Source organism: Neomonachus schauinslandi, chromosome 12, assembly GCF_002201575.2.
Source record: "Neomonachus schauinslandi chromosome 12, ASM220157v2, whole genome shotgun sequence".
NCBI classification, from domain to species: domain Eukaryota; kingdom Metazoa; phylum Chordata; class Mammalia; order Carnivora; family Phocidae; genus Neomonachus; species Neomonachus schauinslandi.
Genome location: NC_058414.1, coordinates 39,412,622 through 39,432,230, shown reverse-complemented (window position 1 = coordinate 39,432,230; position 19,609 = coordinate 39,412,622). Strand labels below are relative to the sequence as shown.

General features: G+C 38.6%; 1 protein-coding gene across 1 annotated transcript in view; it reads right to left on the bottom strand.

Annotated features, from left to right (window-relative positions):
• Positions 1 to 544: 544 nt before the first annotated feature.
• SDHAF3 (succinate dehydrogenase complex assembly factor 3) overlaps positions 545 to 19,609 on the bottom strand; it is a 72,779-nt gene continuing 53,714 nt past the window's right edge. Inside the window, exon 2 of the mRNA XM_021689773.1 lies at positions 545 to 860. Within this exon, the coding sequence (XP_021545448.1) occupies positions 657 to 860 (204 nt within the window). The 3' untranslated portion in view covers positions 545 to 656. The remainder of the gene's footprint in view (positions 861 to 19,609) is intronic.

Here is a 19,609-nt window from a genome sequence, read left to right as displayed (position 1 = left end):
AAACACTATAGAAACATTACACTATCATTTGTATGATAGATTATACAATGTATGATGGTACTGAATGTTAAAGCTTCTTTTTAATCTGTCATTGTATCTGAACAATGACTCGGGGAGAATGGATATTTACAAGAATCATTAAAGTAGAAATGATGAAACTTTCAGAATGACAATATATATAAATAACAACCTTGTTGGAATTCCACATCTGTCATTATCACAATATACTTATCTGTTGAAGCTAAAACCATGAGGCTAATGCTTGAACAGGAACAGCATAATACATTATATTTTAATAAAAAAAAAAACAACAACCCTGTAGCCTGATTGGAAAAAAAAGAACAGTATTAAATTTATATATAAAAATAAATTCTGGCAAAATTCCACAACTTTGTGGAATTTTAGAGTCATTCTTTCTTGTTTAGTCCAAAAATCAAATCCTATCCAGCAAGTACTGTTACTTAAATGCAGTTTTGTGTACTAGTCATATTGATCTATATATTGTAGATACCACTAATAACATCCCCAAATAAAATATTTCATTAATACTAGGCATTCTCAAAGCCTAAAAGCTTAAGAAACAAATTCCTAAAAACCATGAGACTTAAAATAAGGGGTTCTGAACTTAAAATGCTTGTTAAGCTTTATTGTGTAGACTAAAATGTTGGTTTCCTAGATTCAGTAATACTAAATTGTCTATTGGGTTTAGTAGCTTCTTGCATCAGCTCCTGCAACTGTCCAATTTGTTCATCACGAAAGTCATTAAGTTTTTCTTCTGGTAGGGCAGCTCCAAAACATACTTTTTCTGTTGAATTTTGTCTGTTTTCATTAGTTTGTTGCCATAGCACTGCTGCATACACCTAATAAAAAGACCAAAAAAAAAAAAACAAAACTGAAGGTTATATATATAAAATTAAGATATGTATTCATCCATTTAATGTTAGAGGACTTGAAAAATTCTGTCACCTATTTTTCTCCATCACTGAAGATACAAACAATATAGTTATGTTTTTAACTACTCAGTGAAAATTTCAAATACACCTTTTTAGCGAAGTTTTTAACCTGGAAATCTGGGGGTTGGGTGTGACCCATGAACAGACTCGAAGAACATGCATAAACCACCCAAAAGTCATATGCTAAAATGTATGTACACAAGCACTGCAGATAGTTGTGGGGCTAGAACTTTCCTCAAGTTTTTAAGGAGGGGTAGGGGTCTTATACTTAAAAGTGGGGTGCAAAATTCATTGTTAATTCCCTTGCTTACAATTAAAAGATTAAATCACACTAAAGAGAACGTTTTCAAACCTTTAACTGTTCTATATTTAATAATAATCTCCGTCAGGGAAAAATTCTACACTTTTCATGCTGTCATTTTTCTCTCATTCAATCGTCATCTGCAGCCTAATATTCCAACTACTGTTGTCTTACACAAGTGATACTTTTTTGAAGCAGACTCTCACTCTACAATCAATCTTTTAATCAGACAGGAAGTAACAATGTATTTTAGTTCATGAAGTTAAAAGATTATATGTACCCTCTAGGTAAGTAAACAGTTAACTCTATGTAATGCCACTAACTTTATCTGGTTTAATTAAATTGCTTATAACTGCTGGATAGCCATTATCACCAAAGAAACTTTAATTCAAAACATTCCGACCTTTACCTGTATTGAAAATATTTTCTTTTACAGAAATCTGTTTCATATAACTGAAAGAGTTGCACGTACCCCAAGCTTTAGCAATCCCACCTCAAAGTATATGCCCAGAGCAAGGTTTCTCAACCTTCGCACTATTAACAAATTGAATAATTTGGATAATGCTTTGTAGGGGGGTGGTGGGAGTCTGTTCTTCCAGGGTAGGAATGTTTTAGCAGTATCTCTAGTCTCTGCCCATTAGATGCCAGGAGCACACCTCCCTTCAGTCTTGATAATCAAAAATGTCTCCAAACATTGCCAAATGTTCCCTGGCAGGCAAGACTGACCCAGGTTGAGAACTATGGCCCTAAAGAGACTTTCAAACATATGAATGAGTAGCACAGGAAGCGTGGTATTACTTGTTAAAGCAAAAATTGGAAAAAATCTCCTTGTACTTTTCATTAGGAGAAAGGACAAATACACTGAGGTTTATTCAGATACTTCATCTCTTCTTTTTTTTGGTCTATACTTTATAAATTTTATTTTTTTATTAGGTTATGTTAGTCACCCTACAGTACTTCATTAGTTTTTGATGTAGTGTTCCATGATTCATTGTTTGCGTATAACACCCAGTGCTCATTGCAATATGAGTCCTCCTTAATATCCATCACTGGGCTAACCCATTCCCCACCCCCTCCCCTCTAAAACCCTCAGTTTGTTTCCTGGAGTCCATAGTCTCTCATGGTTCATCTCCCCCTCCGATACCCCCGCTTCATTTTTCCCTTCCTTCTAATGTCCTCCATGCTGTTCCTTATATTCCACATATAAGTGAAACCATATGATAATTGTCTTTCTCTGCTTGACTTATTTCACGTAAGCATAATCCCCTCCAGTTCCATCCATGTCGATGCAAATGGTGAGTATTCCTCCTTTCTGATGGCTGAGTAATATTCCATTGTATATATGGACCACATCCTCTTTATCCATTCATTTGTTGAAGGGCATCTCGGCTCCTTCCACAGTTTGGCTATTGCAAACATTGTTGCTATGAACATTGGAGTGCACGTGCCCCTTCTTTTCACTACATTTGTGTCTTAAGGGTAAATACCCAGGAGTGCAATTGCTGGGCCATAGGGTAGCTCTATTTTTAATTTTTTGAGGAACCACCATACTGTTTTCCAAAGTGGCTGTATGAACTTGCATTCCCACCAACAATGTAAGAGGGTTCCCCTTTCTCCACATCCTCTCCAACATTTGTTTCCTGCCTTGTTAATTTTTGCCATTGTAACTGATATAAGGTGGTATCTCAATGTGGTTTTAATTTGAATTTCCCTGATGCCTAATGATGTTGAACATTTTTTCATGTGTCTGTTAGCCATTTGTATGTCTTCTTCAGAGAAGTGTCTGTTCATGTCTTCTGCCCATTTTTTGACTTATTTGTTTTTTGTGTGTTGAGTTTGAGAAGTTCTTTACAAATCTTGGATACCAGCCCTTTATCTGTAATGTCATTTGCAAATATCTTCTCCCATTCTGTGGGTTGCCTCTTTGTTTTGTTGACTATTTCCTTTGTCGTGCAGAAGCTTTTTATCTTGATGAAGCCCCAAAAGTTCACTTTTGCTTTTTTTTCCCTTGCCTTTGGAGATGTGTCCTGAAAGAAGTTGCTGTGGCTGATGTCAAAGAGATTACTGCCTATGTTCTCCTCTAGGATTTTGATGGATTCCTGTCTCACATTGAGGTCTTTCATCCATTTAGAGTTTATCTTTGTGTATGGCATAAGAGAATGGTTGAGTTTCATTCTTCTGTATATAGCTGTCCAATTTTCCCAGCACATCTATTGAAGAGACTTTTTTCCATTGCATATTTTTTCCTGCTTTGTCAAAAATATTTGACCATAGAGTTCAGGGTCCATATCTGGGCTCTCTATTCTGTTCCATTGATCTATGTCTGTTTTGTGCCAGTACCATGCTGTCTTAGTGATCACTGCTTTGTAATATAGCTTGAAATCAGGCAACATGATGCCCCCAGCTTTGTTTTTCTTTTTCAACATTTCCTTGGCGATTCGGGGTCTTTTCTGGTTCCAAACAAATATTAGGATTGTTTGTTCCTGCTCTTTGAAAAATGCCATTGGTATTTTGATCGGGATGACATTGAAAGTATAGATTGCTGTGGGTAGCACAGACATTTTAATAATGTTTATTCTTTCGATCCATGAGCATGGAATGTTTTTTCTTCTTTTGGTGTCATCTTCAATTTCTTTCATGAGTGTTCTGTAGTTTTTAGAGTATAGATCCTTTACCTCTTTGGTTAGGTTTATTCCGAGGTATCTTATGGTTTTGGTGCTATTGTAAATGGAATCAACTCCCTAATTTCTTTCTATAGTTGCATTGTTAGTGTATAAGAAAGCAACTGATTTCTGTGCATTGATTTTGTATCCTGCTATATTACTGAATTGCTGTATGAGTTCTAGTAATTTGGGGGTGGAGTCTTTTGGGTTTTCCACATAAAGTATCATGTCATCTGCGAAAAGAGAGTTTGACTTCTTCTTTGCCAATTTGAATACCTTTTATTTCTTTTTGTTGTCTGGTTGCTGATGCTAGGATTTCTACTATATTGAACAACAGTGGCAGGAGTGGGCATCCTTGTCGTGTTCCTGATCTTAAGGGAATGAGAATGATATTCACTGTGGGCTTTTCATAGATGGTTTTCATGAATTTGAGGAATGTTCCCTCTACCCTCCCTACACTCTTTTCAAAAAGCCAGCTTTTGGTTTCATTGGTCTTCTCCATTGTTGTTTTAGTCTCCATTTCATTTATTTCTGTTCTGATCTTTATTATTTCCTTCCTTCTACTAGATTTGGGCTTTGATTGTTCTTTTCCAAGCTAGGTCCTGTAGGTGTAACGTTAGGTTGTTGTTTGAGACTTTTCTTATTTCTTGAGGGAGGCCTGTATCACACGTAAGTTTCTCCCTGAAATTGCTTTCACTGCATCACAAAGATTTTGGACTGTTGTGTTTTCATTTTCTTTTTTTTTTTTTTAATTGACTCTTGATTTCTTTGACTCACTGGTTGTTTAGTAGCATGTTTAGCCTCCATGTGTTTGTGTTTCCACCATTTTTTTCTTGAGACTGATTTCTAGTTTCACACCTTTTGGTCAAAAAAGATGCATGATATGATTTCAATCTTCTTAAATTTATTGACACTTATTTTGTAGCCTAACATGTGATCTATCCTGGAGAATGTTCCATGTGCATTTGAAAAGAATGTGTATTCTGTTGTTTTGGATGGAGTGTTGTGCATTTAAGTCCATCTGGTCTTGAATGCAAAGCTACTGTTGGCTTATTTTCTGCCTGAATAATCTACCCATTAATGTAAGTGGGATATTAAAGTCCCCTATTACTCTCAATTTCTCCCTCTATGTCCATTAATACTTGCTTTCTGTATTTAGGTATCCAGTGTTGGATGTACAGTCGTTTACAATTGTTATATCCTCTTGTTGGATGATCCTTCTATCATTATGTGGTGCCCTTCTTTGTCTCGTTACTGTCTTTGTTCTAAAGTCTATTTTGTCGGATATGAGTATTGCTACCCGTTTTTTTTTCCTCCCTTTTAAATGGAATATCTTTTTCCATTCTTTCCATTTCAGCCTATATGTGTCTTCAGCTCTGAAGTGAGTCTCTTGTAGACAGCATATAGATGGGTCTTGTTTTTTCATCCATTCAGTCATCTAATGTCTTTTGATTAGAGCATTTAGACCATTTACATTTGAAATAATGATTGATAGTTATGTACTTGTCATTTTGTTGAACTGTTTTCTGGTTGCTTTCTTAGTTCTCTGTTCATTTCTTCTTCTCTTACTCTTTTCCCTTGTGATTAGTGACTCTATGGTGTTATGCTTGCCTTCCTTTCTCTTTATTTTTTTGTGTATTATAAGTTTTCAGTTTGTGGTTACCATGAGGTTTATATATAACATTCCAAGTATAAAGCATCTATATTAAAATGGTGGCCACTTAGGTTTGAAAACATTCTAAAAGAACTTTTTGACTCCCACTTCCACAGTTCATGTAAATGTTGGCATATTTCCCTACTTCCAATTAGGGCCTTTTCTTTTCCACTTAATGAAGTCCCTTTGATATTTCTCGTAATCTTGGTTTAGTTTAACTTTTGTCTGGGAAACTGTCTTTGTCAAATAGGAAAAAAATCTACAACCCAGAATATTCTTTCAGCTCTTTACAGGCCAGAAGGGAGCAACATGATACATTCAAAGTTTCTGTTGAAAAATCAACAGAGGCTTTATGGAGTTTCTCTTTGTTGCTGCTTTAAAATTTTCTCTCTCTAATGTTTGACATTTCAATTACTATGTGTCAAGTGACGTGGACCTCCTTGGGTTCATCTTGTTTGGAACTCTCTGTGATTCCTCGACCAAGATGCAGATTTCCTTCGCGCTCTCTTTGCCTTCTGGGACCTCTATAATGTGAATGTGCACTTGATATTGTTCAAGACATCTTTTAGCTTCTCATTTTTAAAATTCGTTTTGCTGTTGAGCTTGGGTGCTTTCCATGACCCTGTCTTCTAGATCATTGATCAGTTTCCCTGCATCCACTAATGTGTTGATTCCCTCTAGTGTATTTTTCATTTCAGTTATTGTATTCTTCAACTCTGACTGGTTCTTTTTTTATTTTCTTTTTGTTGAAGTTCTTACTGAGTTCTCTGCAGTCCAGTGAGCATCTTTATGATCATTACTTTAAATTCTATCAATCACATATATTGCTATCTCCATTTCCTTTGGAGTATATTCCTCTGTCTCGTTTTGCTTGACATTTGGTGTTTCTTTCTAAGAATTAGAATTCTCCCAAACTTGAAGGAATGGTCTTACACATAGTTTCCCCTGGGGATGACCATATATGCTTGGTGACTTTGGCTGCCTGGAGCTATGGCTGGTGTAGCTCTCTGTGCAGAGGGTACCCTGGCAGGACAGCTAAAGTGAAAGAAAAGTGGGGTGTCCTAGGATACTCAATGCAGAGGGTGCCCTGGTGGGGTGGCTGGAGCCAAGGTGGGGTACACGCTGGGTGAGTCCCAGGGTGCTCAGTACAGTAGGTGTAAGATAGGAGGTTCCAGAGCACTCTGAGGTAGGAGGGCCCTAGCAAGCCATCTAGAGCTGAGTGGTGTGAGCCTAGAGTGTCCCAGGGTGCTTTGTTCCTGTGTTGCCTTGACATGATGGCTGGAACTGCAGTAAGTGCTGATGATGGGAGTCCTGATTTATGTTGCTCTGAGGCCTTGATGGGATGGGTGGGGCTGGTGTGGTCTAGGGTCTTGGGGCTCACTGGGGTGATAGGTCAGCTAGGGCACCCAGACCCTTCTCCTGTCCATGTTATCAAGGTAGAGGGGAAATGTAAACCAAGGCTCTTGCCAGCCCCTCCTACCCAAAGAGAATTTCAGCAGCTCCCCTCTTATTTGGCAGATTTTCCCTTCTTGTTTGGATCCTTTATATTGTAGCTATTCTTTGGTTTTTGTTTTGTTTCGTTTTGATCATGATAGTGTACTCCTTAATCCTCATCACCTATTTCACCCATTCCCCCACCCACCTCCCCTCTGGTAAGCATCAGTTGGTTCTCTATAGTTAAGGGTCTGTTTCTTTGTGTCTCTCTTCCCCCCGCCCCCACATGAGTAAAATCATATGGTATTTGTCTTTCTCTGATTTATTTCACATAGCATTATTTTCTCTAGCTCTCTCCAGGTTGTAAATGACAAGATACCATTTTTTACAGATGGGCAATAGTCCACCGTATATATATACCACACTTTCTTTATCCATTCGTATATCAATGGATGCTGGGCCTGCTTCCATATTTTGTTTATTGCAGCATTATTTACAATAGCCATAGGGTGCATGTATCCCTTTGAATTAGTGTTTTATATTTTTTGGGTAAATACCCAGTAGTGGGATTACTGGATTGTAGAATCTATTTTGAACTTTTTGAGGATACTCCATACTGTTTTCCCCAGGAGCTGCAGCAGGTTACATTCCTACCAACAGTGCATGAAAGTTCCTTTTTCTCCACATTCTTGCCAACACTTGTTTCTTGGGGTTTTGATTTTAGCCATTCTGATAGGTCTGAGGTGATATCTCATTGTAGTTTTGCATTTCCCTGATGATGAGTGATATTGAGCATCTTTTCATGTGTCTGTCAGCCATCTGGATCTCTTCTTTGGAAAAATGTCTGTTCATGTCTTCTGCCCATTTTTTAACTGAATTATTTGGCTTTCTGGGTGTTGAGTTTCATAAGTTCTTTATATATTTTGGATACTAGCCCTTTATCTGATTTTTGTTGGTTGTATCCTTCACTGTGCAGAAGCTTTTTATTTTGCTGTAGTCCCAATAGTTTATTTTTGCTTTTATTTCCTTTGCCTTGGGAGACATAGCTAGAAAAATGTTGCTACAGCCAATGTTAGAAAAATAACTGTCTGTGTTCTCTTCAAGGACTTTTATGGTTTCAGGTCTTACATTTAGGCCTTGAACCCATTTTGAGTTTATTTTTGCATATGGTAAAAAAAGTGGTCTAAGTTTCATTCTTTTGCATGTAGCTGTCCAGTTTTCCCAGCACCATTTCTTGAAGAGACTGTCTTTTTCCCACCGCATATTCTTTCCTCCTTTGTTACAGATTAACTGACCATATAATCATGTGTTTATTTCTGGGTTTTCCATTCTGTTCCATTGATCCATATGTCTATTTTTATTCCAATACCATACTGTTTTAATTACTCCCACTTTGTAATATAACTTGAAGTCTGGAATTGTGATGCCTCCAGTTCTGTTTTTCTTGTAGTTGCTCTTTTAAATGGCAGCCTTTTTTACTGTGCCCCAAGGCATCTGCTGCAGGTGTGTGCCAGATGGCCTGGGGCTCACTCAGGCAGCAGGCCTATCAAGGCACCCAGCCTCTTCTCCCATCTGTACTTTCAAAATGGAGGGAGAGTATAAAGCCTGGTGCTCACCAACAGCTCTCCTGCCATTTGGCAGGGTTCTAGAGCTGGTTCCTTTACATTCTAGTTGCCCTTTTAAACCAAAGCTTTTTTTCTTTGGTCTAGAGCAAACATATCTGCTTATTGTCCCTCAGTATGATCCCTCCCCACTGTACTTTGCAGTGGCTGTGGTGGGGGGGTTCCCTTTGTTATCATGTAGAGAACAGCAAGAGAAATGGAAACATGGTATATCTATCTTTTTTTGTGCAGAAGCTATTCAGTCACCCATCAGTTTTTTTTCAGGAGGAATTGCTCTATCAATAGTTATGGATTTGGTGTATCAATGTTGGAGATAAGGTCTTCTATGTTGCCATCCTGGACTAGAATTTCAGATATTACTTTAGAACCCATTAATAGGTAAATGAACTAAATGCCTATTAGCATGGATGAATGTCCAAAACAGAATCCAAAAAATGGATTTTAAAAAGGTATTCATTTGTAGAAATGGGAAACTGATACTCAAATTCAAATATAAGAGGCCCTTATTAGCCAAAACATACTTGAAAAAGAACAAATTTGGAGCACTCACAGCATCCAACTTCAAAACTGACAAAGCTACATTAAATAATCAAAACAGTGTGATATAGGCTTTAGGATAAACATATAGATCAACAGAATAACAATGAGAGTCCAGAAATAAACCTATATATATGGCCAATTGTTTTCCAACAAGGGTGTCAAGTCCACTCAATGGGGGAAAGAACAATCTCTTCAAGAGATACTTCAGGGAAAACTGGATCTCTAGCTCCCATCTTAAACAAAACTTAACACAAAATCCATGAAATTTCAGACCTAAATATGAGAGAGAAAATCATAAAACTCCTAGAAGAATACAGGTAAATCTTCATGACCTTGAATTTGGTAATGAATTCTGAAATATTACCCCAAAACATGAGCAACAAAAGAAGAAATAAACTGGGCTTCATCAAAAGCTTCTGTGTACCAGAAAACATTATTAAGAAAGTGAAAAAGCACTACAGAATGGGAAAAAAAAATTATATGATGAAAAAGCCCAGACTTATATAAAAAAAACTCCTACATTTCAACAACAAAAAGACAACAACCCAATTTAAAAATGCGCAAAGACTTCTAATGTGCTTCTTGACCATTTGTATATCATCACTGTAAGATACTCAATATGATCAGGGAAATGCAAATCAAAGCCCTGTTGTGTTGGCAAGAATCTAAAGAGAATGGAACCCTTGGGCATTGCTGATGGGAATATGAAATGGTATAGCCACTGTGGAAAACAATTCGGCAGTTCCTCACAAGGTTAAAGAATTACCATAAGACCCAGCAATTCCACTCATAGGTATTTACCCAAAATAAATGAAAGCAGGAACTCATACTTCTACACTTCTGTTCATAACAGCCTTACTCACAATAGCTAATATGTGTAAATACCCAAGTGTCCATTAAGAGATGAACAGATAAAATGCGGTACAGATGTAAAATGAAATATTTACCCTTAAAAAGGAATGAAGTTGGATGAAAAAAAGATGGGGAAGGAGCAGGGGACCCTATTCCAACTGGTCCCCGGAATTGAGCTGCATATCTACCAGACCACTCAACACCCATGAAATCAGCATGAGATGTAAGAAGATATATCTGGATTTCTACAAACAGAATATCACAGGCAGTTGGTTTCGAGGTATGAAGCAGGGAGCCGTGATTCTGTGGGCAGATATCCAAAGATAAATGGAAGGGGGAGGGAGCCGTGGGGATCCTACACCACCAGTGAGCAACAGCCTCCCGCACTGGGGACAGGGCACAGACTCACAGACTGGTAGTGGTGGGGAAAGGACTTTAAGGCAGCCCCCCAGACTGAAACCTGAAGTGGCGGGGTCATGTACGCAAACTGGGGGCGGCTGACGGTTTTAGAAGTACAAAGGGCAGAGACGAGCTCCTGTACCCCGACCTGGAGGCAAGGACTGGGAGACCTGCTGGGGGGCGCACAACCCAGGACACTGCAGTTTATAGCAGCACAGACAGAAACGGAAATAATGTGGCCTGGAGAGCTCACTGAAAAACAGACTGTGATCTCTCTGCTCTGAGGGAGAGGGGGAAACGGTCTCTTCTGCTTTGTTGGAAGAGATGAGGAAAGCCACCAGAGAACAAAAGCCCCAAAAAACCAGTTTTCACTGAGCCCATTCCCCCCCCCCACCACCACAGTGGGCAGGGCAACTCTGCCCAAACAGGGTTGCCTGAGTAAAAGTGCACCAGGCCCCTCCCCCCAGAAGACAGGCTGGGAGAACAAGAGACCAACCCTAAGGTCCCTATAAAACAGGTGCAGCTTGCTTGGATTGTGGTCAATAATTTGGACTCTGTACATTCCCTCAACCACCCCTCAACAGAATGACTAGGAGGAGGAACCCCCAAAATAGGAAAGACTCAGAGATTATGACTTATGCCACAGATTTACAAATGGATACAGATATAACCAAGATGTCGGATATGGAATTCAGGGTAGCAGTTGTGAAGACAAGAGCTAGAATGGAGAAATTGATTAATGGCAACATAGAGTATCTAGATTAGATTAGATCTCATTGATAGAGTCTCTAAGGGCAGAACTTAAAAATGCTAACAGCTAGGGTAAGCGAGGCAGAAGAATGAATTAGTGATCTAGAAGACCAATTGATAGAAAAGAAGGATAAAGAGGGGGAAACAACTCAAAATCCATGAAAACAGAATCAGAGAACTAAGTGACAATATGAAATGTTCCAATGTCAGAATTATTGGGATCCCTGAGGGGATAAAGAGAGAGAGAGGGCTAGAAGATATATTTGAACAAATCGTAGCTGGGAACTTCCCTAATCTGGGGAATGAAACAAACAGTCGTGTCTTAGAGGCAAGAGGACCCCTCCCAAGACCAAGGAAAAAAGGCCAATGCCCTGGAATGTAATAGTAAAACTCACAAATCTTAGAACCAAGGAAACCATCCTAAGGGCAGTTAGGGGGAAGAGATTCCTTACATACACAGGGAAGAACATCAGAATAACGTCAGACCTATCCACAGAGACCTGGCAAGCCAGAAAGACCTGGCAAGACATTTTCAGGGTCCTAAACGAGAAGAACATTCAACCAAGAATACTTTATCTGGCAAGGCTGTCATTTAGAATGGATGGAGAGATGCAGAGCTTCCAACACTGGCAGAAACTGAAAGAATATGTGACCACTAAGCTGGCCCTGCAAGAAATATTAAGGGGGGGTTCTATAAAAGGAGAAAGACCCCAAGAGTGATATACAACAGAAATTTACAAGGACGATCTATAAAAACAACATCTTCACAGTCAACATGATGACAATAAATTCATATCTTTCAATAATCACTCTCAATGTGAACGGCCTAAATGCTCCCCTAAAACGGCACAGAGTTGCAGATTGGCTAAAAAGACAGGACCCATCCATATGCTGTCTATAGGAGATGCATGTTGAACCTAAAGATACATCCAGACTGAAAGTGAAGGGATGGAGATCCATCTTCCATGCCAGCTGACCTCAAAAGAAAGCTGGGGTAGCAATTCTTATATCAGACAAATTAGATTTTAAACTAAAGACCACAGAAGGACACTATATCATTGTTAAAGGGTCTCTCCAACAAGAAGATCTAACAATTGTAAATATCTATGCCCCCAACATGGGAGCAGCCATCTACATAAGCCAACTGTTAACCAAAATAGTCATATTGATCATAATACGTTAATTTTAGGAGACCTCAATATTCCACTCTCAGCAATACATCATCTAAATAGAAAAATCAACAAACAAGAGCTTTGAATGACACACTGGACCAGATGGACCTCATAGATATATACAGAACATTTCACCCTAAAACAATACTCATTCTTCTTGAGCACACATGGAACTTTCTCCAGAATAGACCACATACTGGGCCACAGATCAGGTCTCAACTGATACCAAAAGACTGAGATTATTCCCTGCATATTCTCAGACCATAATGCTTTAAAACTGGAACTCAATCACACGAAAAAATTTGTCAGAAATTCAAACACTTGGAAGCTAAAGACTACTCTGCTCAAGAATGTTTGGGTCAACCAGGAAATCAAAGAAGAACTTAAACAATTCATGGAAACCAATGAGAAGGAAACCTCATCGGTCCAAAACCTATGGGATACTGCAAAGGCGGTCCTAAGGGGGAAATATATAGCCATCCAAGCCTCACTCAAAAAAATAGATAAATCCCGAATTCACCAACTAATTCTGCACCTTAAAGAACTACAGAAAGTGAAATAAACAATGCCTAAGCCATGCATTAGAAAAGAAATAATTAAGATTAGAGCAGAGATCAATGAATTAGAAACCAGAAACACAGTAGATCATATCAATGAAACTAGAAGCTGGTTCTTTGAAAGAATTAATAAGATCAATAATATTCAAAAGAAGAGAGAAAGGACTCAAATTAATAAAATTATGAATGAAAGGGGAGAGATCACGACTAACACCAAGGAAATAGAAACAATTATTAGAAATCATTATCAACAACTCTATGCCAATGAACTGAGCAATCTGGATGCAATGGATGGCTTCCTGTAAACCTATAAGCTGCCAAAACTGAAACAGGAAGAAACTGACAACCTGAACAGGACAATAACCAGTAACGAGATTGAAGCAATGATCAAAAACCTCCCAAAAAAACGAGTCCAGGACCTGATGGATTCCCTGGGTAATTCTATGGAACATTCAAAGAAGAAATAACACCTATTCTCCTGAAGCTGTTTCAAAAAATGGAAACAGAAGGAAAGCTTCCAGACTCATTCTATGAGGTCAGCATTACCTCCCCAAACCAGGCAAAGACTCCATCAAAAAGGAGATTTTCAGACCGATATCCCTGATGAGTATGGATTCCAAAATCCTCAACAAAATCCTAGCTAATAGGATCCAACAACACATTAAAAGGATCATCCACCACGACCAAGTGGGATTTATCCCCGGGATGCAAGGGTGGGTCACCATTCGCAAATCAATCAATGTGATAGAACACATTAATAAGAGGAGGGAGAAGAACCATATGGTCCTCTCAATTGATGCAGAAAAAGCATTTGACAAAATACAGCATCCTTTCCTGATTAAAACTCTTCAAAGTATAGGGATAGAGGGAACATTCCTCAAGTTCATAAAATCCACCTATGAAAAACCCACAGCGAATATCATCCTCAATGGGGAAAAGCTGAGAGCCTTTCCCTTAAGATCAGGAACACGTCAAGGATGCCCACTCTCACCACTATTGTTCAACATAGTACTAGAAGTCCTGCAATCAGACAACAAAAAGAAATAAAAGGAATTCAAATTGGCAAAGAAGAAGTCAAACTCTCTTTTCATAGATGACATGATACTTTATGTGGAAAACCCAAAAGACTCCACCCCCAAATTACTAGATCTCATACAGCAATTGAGTAATGTGGCAGGATACAAAATCAATGCACAGAAATCAGTTGCTTTCTTATACACTAACAATGCAACTGCAGAAAGAGAAAGTAGAGAAACGATTCCATTTACAATAGCACCAAAAACCATAAGATACCTCGGAATAAACCTAACCAAAGAGGTAAAGAATCTATACTCTAGAAACTACAGAACACTCATGTTCCATCACAAAAAGATGGAACAACATTCCATGCTCATGGATCAGAAGAATAAACATTGTTAAAATGTCTATGCTACCCAGAGCAATCTATACCTTCAATGCCATCCCGATCAAAATTCCAATGACATTTTTCAAAGTGCTGGAACAAACAATCCTAAAATTTGTATGGAACCAGGAAAGACCCCGAATTGCCAAGGAAATGTTGAAAAAGAAAAACAAGCCTGGGGCATCATGTTGCCTGATTTCAAGCTATATTACAAAGCAGTGATCACCAAGAGAGCATGGTACTGTCACAAAAACAGACACATAGATCAATGGAACAGAATAGAGAGCCCAGATATGGACCCTGAACTCTATGGTCAAATATCTTCGACAAAGCAGGAAAAAATATGCACTGGAAAAAAGACAGTCTCTTCAATAAATGGTGCTGGGAAAATTGGACAGCCACATGCAGAAGAATGAAACTCGACCATTCTCTAATACCATACACAAAGATAAACTCAAAATGGATGAAAAACCTCAATGTGAGACAGGAATCCATCAAAATCCTAGAGGAGAACATAGGCGGTAACCTCTTCGACATCAGCCACAGCAACTTCTTTCAAGATACATCTCCAAAGGCTAGTGAAGCAAAAGCAAAAATGAACTTTTGGGACTTCATCAAGATAAAAAGCTTCTGCACAGCAAAGGAAACAGTCAACAGAACAGAGGCAACCCACGGAATGGGAGAAGATATTTACAAATGACAGTACAGATAAAAGGCTGATTTCCAAGATCTATAAAGAACTTCTCAAATTCAACACCTAAAAAACAATCAAGTCAAAAAATGAGCAGAAGACATGAACAGACACTTCTCTGAAGAAGATATACAAATGGCTAACAGACACATGAAAAAATGTTCAACATCATTAGGCATCAGGGAAATTCAAATCAAAACCACATTGAGATACCATCCTACACCAGTTACAATGGCAAAAATTGACAAGGCAAGAAACAACAAATGTTGGCGAGGTTGTGGAGAAAAGCGATCTCTCTTACACTGTTGGTGGGAATACAAGTTGGTACAGCCACTTTGGAAAACAGTGTGGAGGTTCCTCAAAAAGTTAAAAATAGAGCTACCCTATGACCCAGCAATTACACTACTGAGTATTTACCCCAAAGACACAGATGTAGTGAAAAGAAGGGCCATATGCACCCCAATGTTCATAGCAGCAATGTCCGCAATAGCCAAACTGTGGAAGGAGCCAAGATGCCCTTCAAAAGACGAATGGATAAAGAAGATGTAGTCCATATATACAATGGAATATTACTCAGCCATCAGAAAGGAGGAATACTCACCATTTGCATCGACATGGATGGAACTGGAGGAGATTATGCTTAAGTGAAATAAGTCAAGCAGAGAAAGACAATTATCATATGGTTTCACTTATATGTGGAACATAAGGAACAGCATGGAGGACATTAGGAGAAGGAAGGGAAAAATAAGGGGGGGGGGGAATCGGAGGGAGAGATGAACCATGAGAGACTATGGACTCCAGGAAACAAACTGAGGGTTTTAGAGGGGAGGGAGGTGGGGGGATGGGTTAGCCCGGTGATGGGTATTAAGGAGGGCACATATTGCAATGAGCACTGGGTGTTATACGAAAACAATCATGGATCACTACATCAAAAATTAATGATGTACTGTATAGTGACTAACAATAAAATTAAAAAAGGAATGAAGTTCTGGTATATTCTACAACATGGATAACCTTGAAAACATTATGCTAATAAGCCAACACAATGAATATTATAGGATTCCACTTACATGAAATATGTAGAATAAGCAAATTTAGAGAGACAGAAAATAGAACAGAGGTTGCCAGGGGTTGGGAAAATGGGATTTATTGCATAATAAGCACAAAGTACCTGTTTGGTTAAGAAAAGGTTTTGGGTATAGATAGTGGTAACTGATGCACAACATGGTAAATGCAATTAATGCTCATGAATTATAGGCTTAAAAATGGTTGAAATGGCAAATTTCATGTTATATATATTTTTATCACATTAAGAAAAAGGTTATGCAAGATGTTCTACATCAATTAATGGTGGGGTAACTTCTATCAGACCAACGCTCCTCCAAATAACCTTGTAAACTCTGGACAAATATAATCAAACAACAACCCCAGGGCACCTGAGAACAACCAAAGTCAAACAGAAAATAGAAAGGAGTTGACTCTTCAGAAAACGACAGAAAATTTTACAACTTTTTGTCTAAGATCCCAGTTGGTGCCAAGAAGTAACTAAAGAATCAGCAGACATTGTACGATAACCACAGCAATTGGAAAGCAACAAGGGGAAATCACAGGAAAAAAGAGCTACAGAAAGGGAACTCTGAATTCTGTAAATAAACTCTGCCAAAATCTCTGGCTAACCCCTTAACTATGAATGCTCAGGACAGACTCACACAGCCCCTCCCCCCCCAAAAAAAATGGCAAAAAAGAAAGCAAGAAATAGATATTTCAGCAGCTTCTTGTCAGAGGAGACAGAGTTTGGGATCTGAGTTCTGCCAAGGTAACTGCTTGATAAAATCAATAAGCTTTGGAAGAAAATAGTGGAATAAGGTCTCTACAATGTATCATTCAGTCCCCAGGAAACAAATCCAAGATTACTAGAAACATGAAGAATTTCAAAAGAAAAGACAATGTCTGAAATGATTCAGATATTACTGGAAAAGAATTTTATTTTTAAGTAATGTCTCCACCCAATGTGGGGCTCCATCTCACAACCCTGACATCAAGAGTTGCATGCTCTACTGACTGAGCTAACCCGGTCCCCCAGTGGAAAAGGATTTTAAACCACCTATTATGATTACGTGCAAGTATGTAAAAGAAAATTTGGTCATAAAGAATGCATAGATGAGAAATCTCAAAAAAAAAAAAAAAAAGAGAGAGAAACTGTTAGACCCAGATGAAAACTCTGGAACTCTAAAATGCAGTATCTGAAATGTAAAAAAACCTCACTGGTCTTAATAGCATACTAGAATTGAAAGAAGAAAGATTCAATAAACTTGAAAATAAATCAGAAGTTATCCAATCTGAAAGAAAAAAACTATTAAATTTAAGATCAATGTTTTATGGGACAACGTCAAAACATTTACATATTTAAATAGAATCCCAGAAAAAGAGAATGAGGCAGAAAATATATTTGAACAGTAATTATCTTAAAAATGTACAGATTCAAAAAGCTTAGTAAGCTCCCAGCAAGATAATTACATAATGAAGCCACTCCAACTAGGTGTTATACTCAAATGATAAATTATTGAACACTACATCTGAAACTAATGATGTACTATGTTGGCTAATTCAAGTTAAATAAAAAATTTAAAAAGTAATAATAATGAAGCCACTCCTAGCCATATCAGAGCAAAATGTTAAAAAGGACCAATAAAGCAAAAATCTTATTTATAAATAGTATGACCATTTTGTATACATTTTAAAAATAGAATATTATTCACAAACATTATATATATGTATATGCAAAATATATCAAAACAAACATGGAAACAACAGACACCAATGTCAAGATACTGATTACCTCTAAGGACATAGAAAGGGGAAAAGACTGGGGTAAAGTTTTATCTGCACTCTTAATGTCTTTTTAAAAGACTGATCTAATGCAAATCCTGTAAAATGTCAGTATAGGCAGCTCCACTAGAGGCCTCAAAATGGACACAAGTGCCCCATACCAATGATTGGGGGCAGACTGTAATACATCTTTCATACCTACAGCAAATAGTTTATTATCAGGACCTCTATAATGCTCAGCAGAGACGGCATGCTTCACTCTCTCCTCTTGCAATATCTCTTCCATGGTCAGCCATCATAAAGGGAGAGGTGCGTATATTTCCCTCTTTAGGCCAAGCTGATTTACAGCCCCACGCCAGCCAGGAGAGTAAAGGAGTCACATGATCTTCATTGATGGCTCCATGCAGACCCTGCTCTAAATCAGGATGTGTCATAATGGACACCATCTTGGACACTTGTTCCCAAAAGCAAAATGCCTTCAATGCCCACATCCCATAGATAGAACCATGCTGTGATGGACTCCCTTCCTTTGTGTCTGAATTTATTCCCCAATTCCACCAGTTTGGTGTATAGTTGCTCAGTGTGGTTCTGGGGTTCCACACCCTGTGGCATGGCTGCTCTGCTTTCACTTTGGTGGTTACAACCAGCTGAACTGAGGGAATGAGAATGTCTCTGGACTCATCCCAATCTCTTCCTCAGTTGAGCTCTCAACAGGGCTGCATGACTTGATCCCAGGTGGGCTTAGAGATAACCACCCAAACTCATTGCTAGGGCAACTTACAACCCTTCAGCCAGGGCCAGTCTGCATGCTAGAGTTTCTAATTTATCATCTTGTTTCCTCAAGCAGATTATCAAGTTCTCTACACTTTGCTTGTGCTAGTGTTCCTCTCTAAGCATAATTCCTCCTGCATGTGGTACATTTTCTCCAAGGCAGCTAATTCTGCTTCTGCCCCAAGGACAGCTGTAAGGAGGGGCCACCCAACCTCAGAGGCAGCTACTCACCTATGTATCCATCCTCTAAATCAAAATTTCCTCTAGACACTTAAGCATTTTCAAGGTGTCCCTGTACTCACAGTGTGGGCCCCATCCATCAAAGATTGCAACTATAAGGCCAAATGTGGATGGTCGGCCCAGAATTTCCCCCTTTCCCACATCTAGGCACTCACAGGGTTTTTTCCAGCCTCCTGGCTGGCCTGCCAATGGTCTAACTGCACCCCAGTAGACTCTAAGCCCAGGGTGGGTGATGGTCTGGAGAGGCCAAAGAAAAGACCCAGCAACTGAAACGTAGGTTTATTGGGAGAACTTACATACAGGGAGTCCAGGAGCAGCTGACTGGACAAAGCATTCACTGCTAGGATCTATATGTAGCAAGCTTTTATAATGTAGTGACTAAGCCCAGCAGCCGGCTGTAGCCCTTCTCCTTATTGCACAGCCAGTGTTCCAAAGAGATCTAGGCCTGCCATTTAGGACTCTTCCTTACAGAGGAGATGCTCTGGGTTAGCCACCCCAAGAGCCCCTGACCTTGAATAGTGAACAATACATTCTACATATTTTGCTTGATGGGAATACAGAGGGAGAAACAGTAACAGGAAAACATATGAAAGTACAAATCTTACCAGTAAAGGTATATAGTTATATTCAGAATACTCTAATGGTGGTCAGTAAATCACATAAATCCAACACGAAGTTTAAACACAAAAGTATTAATGGATACACAACATAAAAAGTTGTAGGTTGTGAAAATAAAAATAGAAAACATGGGGCGAAGAAGTAAAAATGTAAAGCTTTAG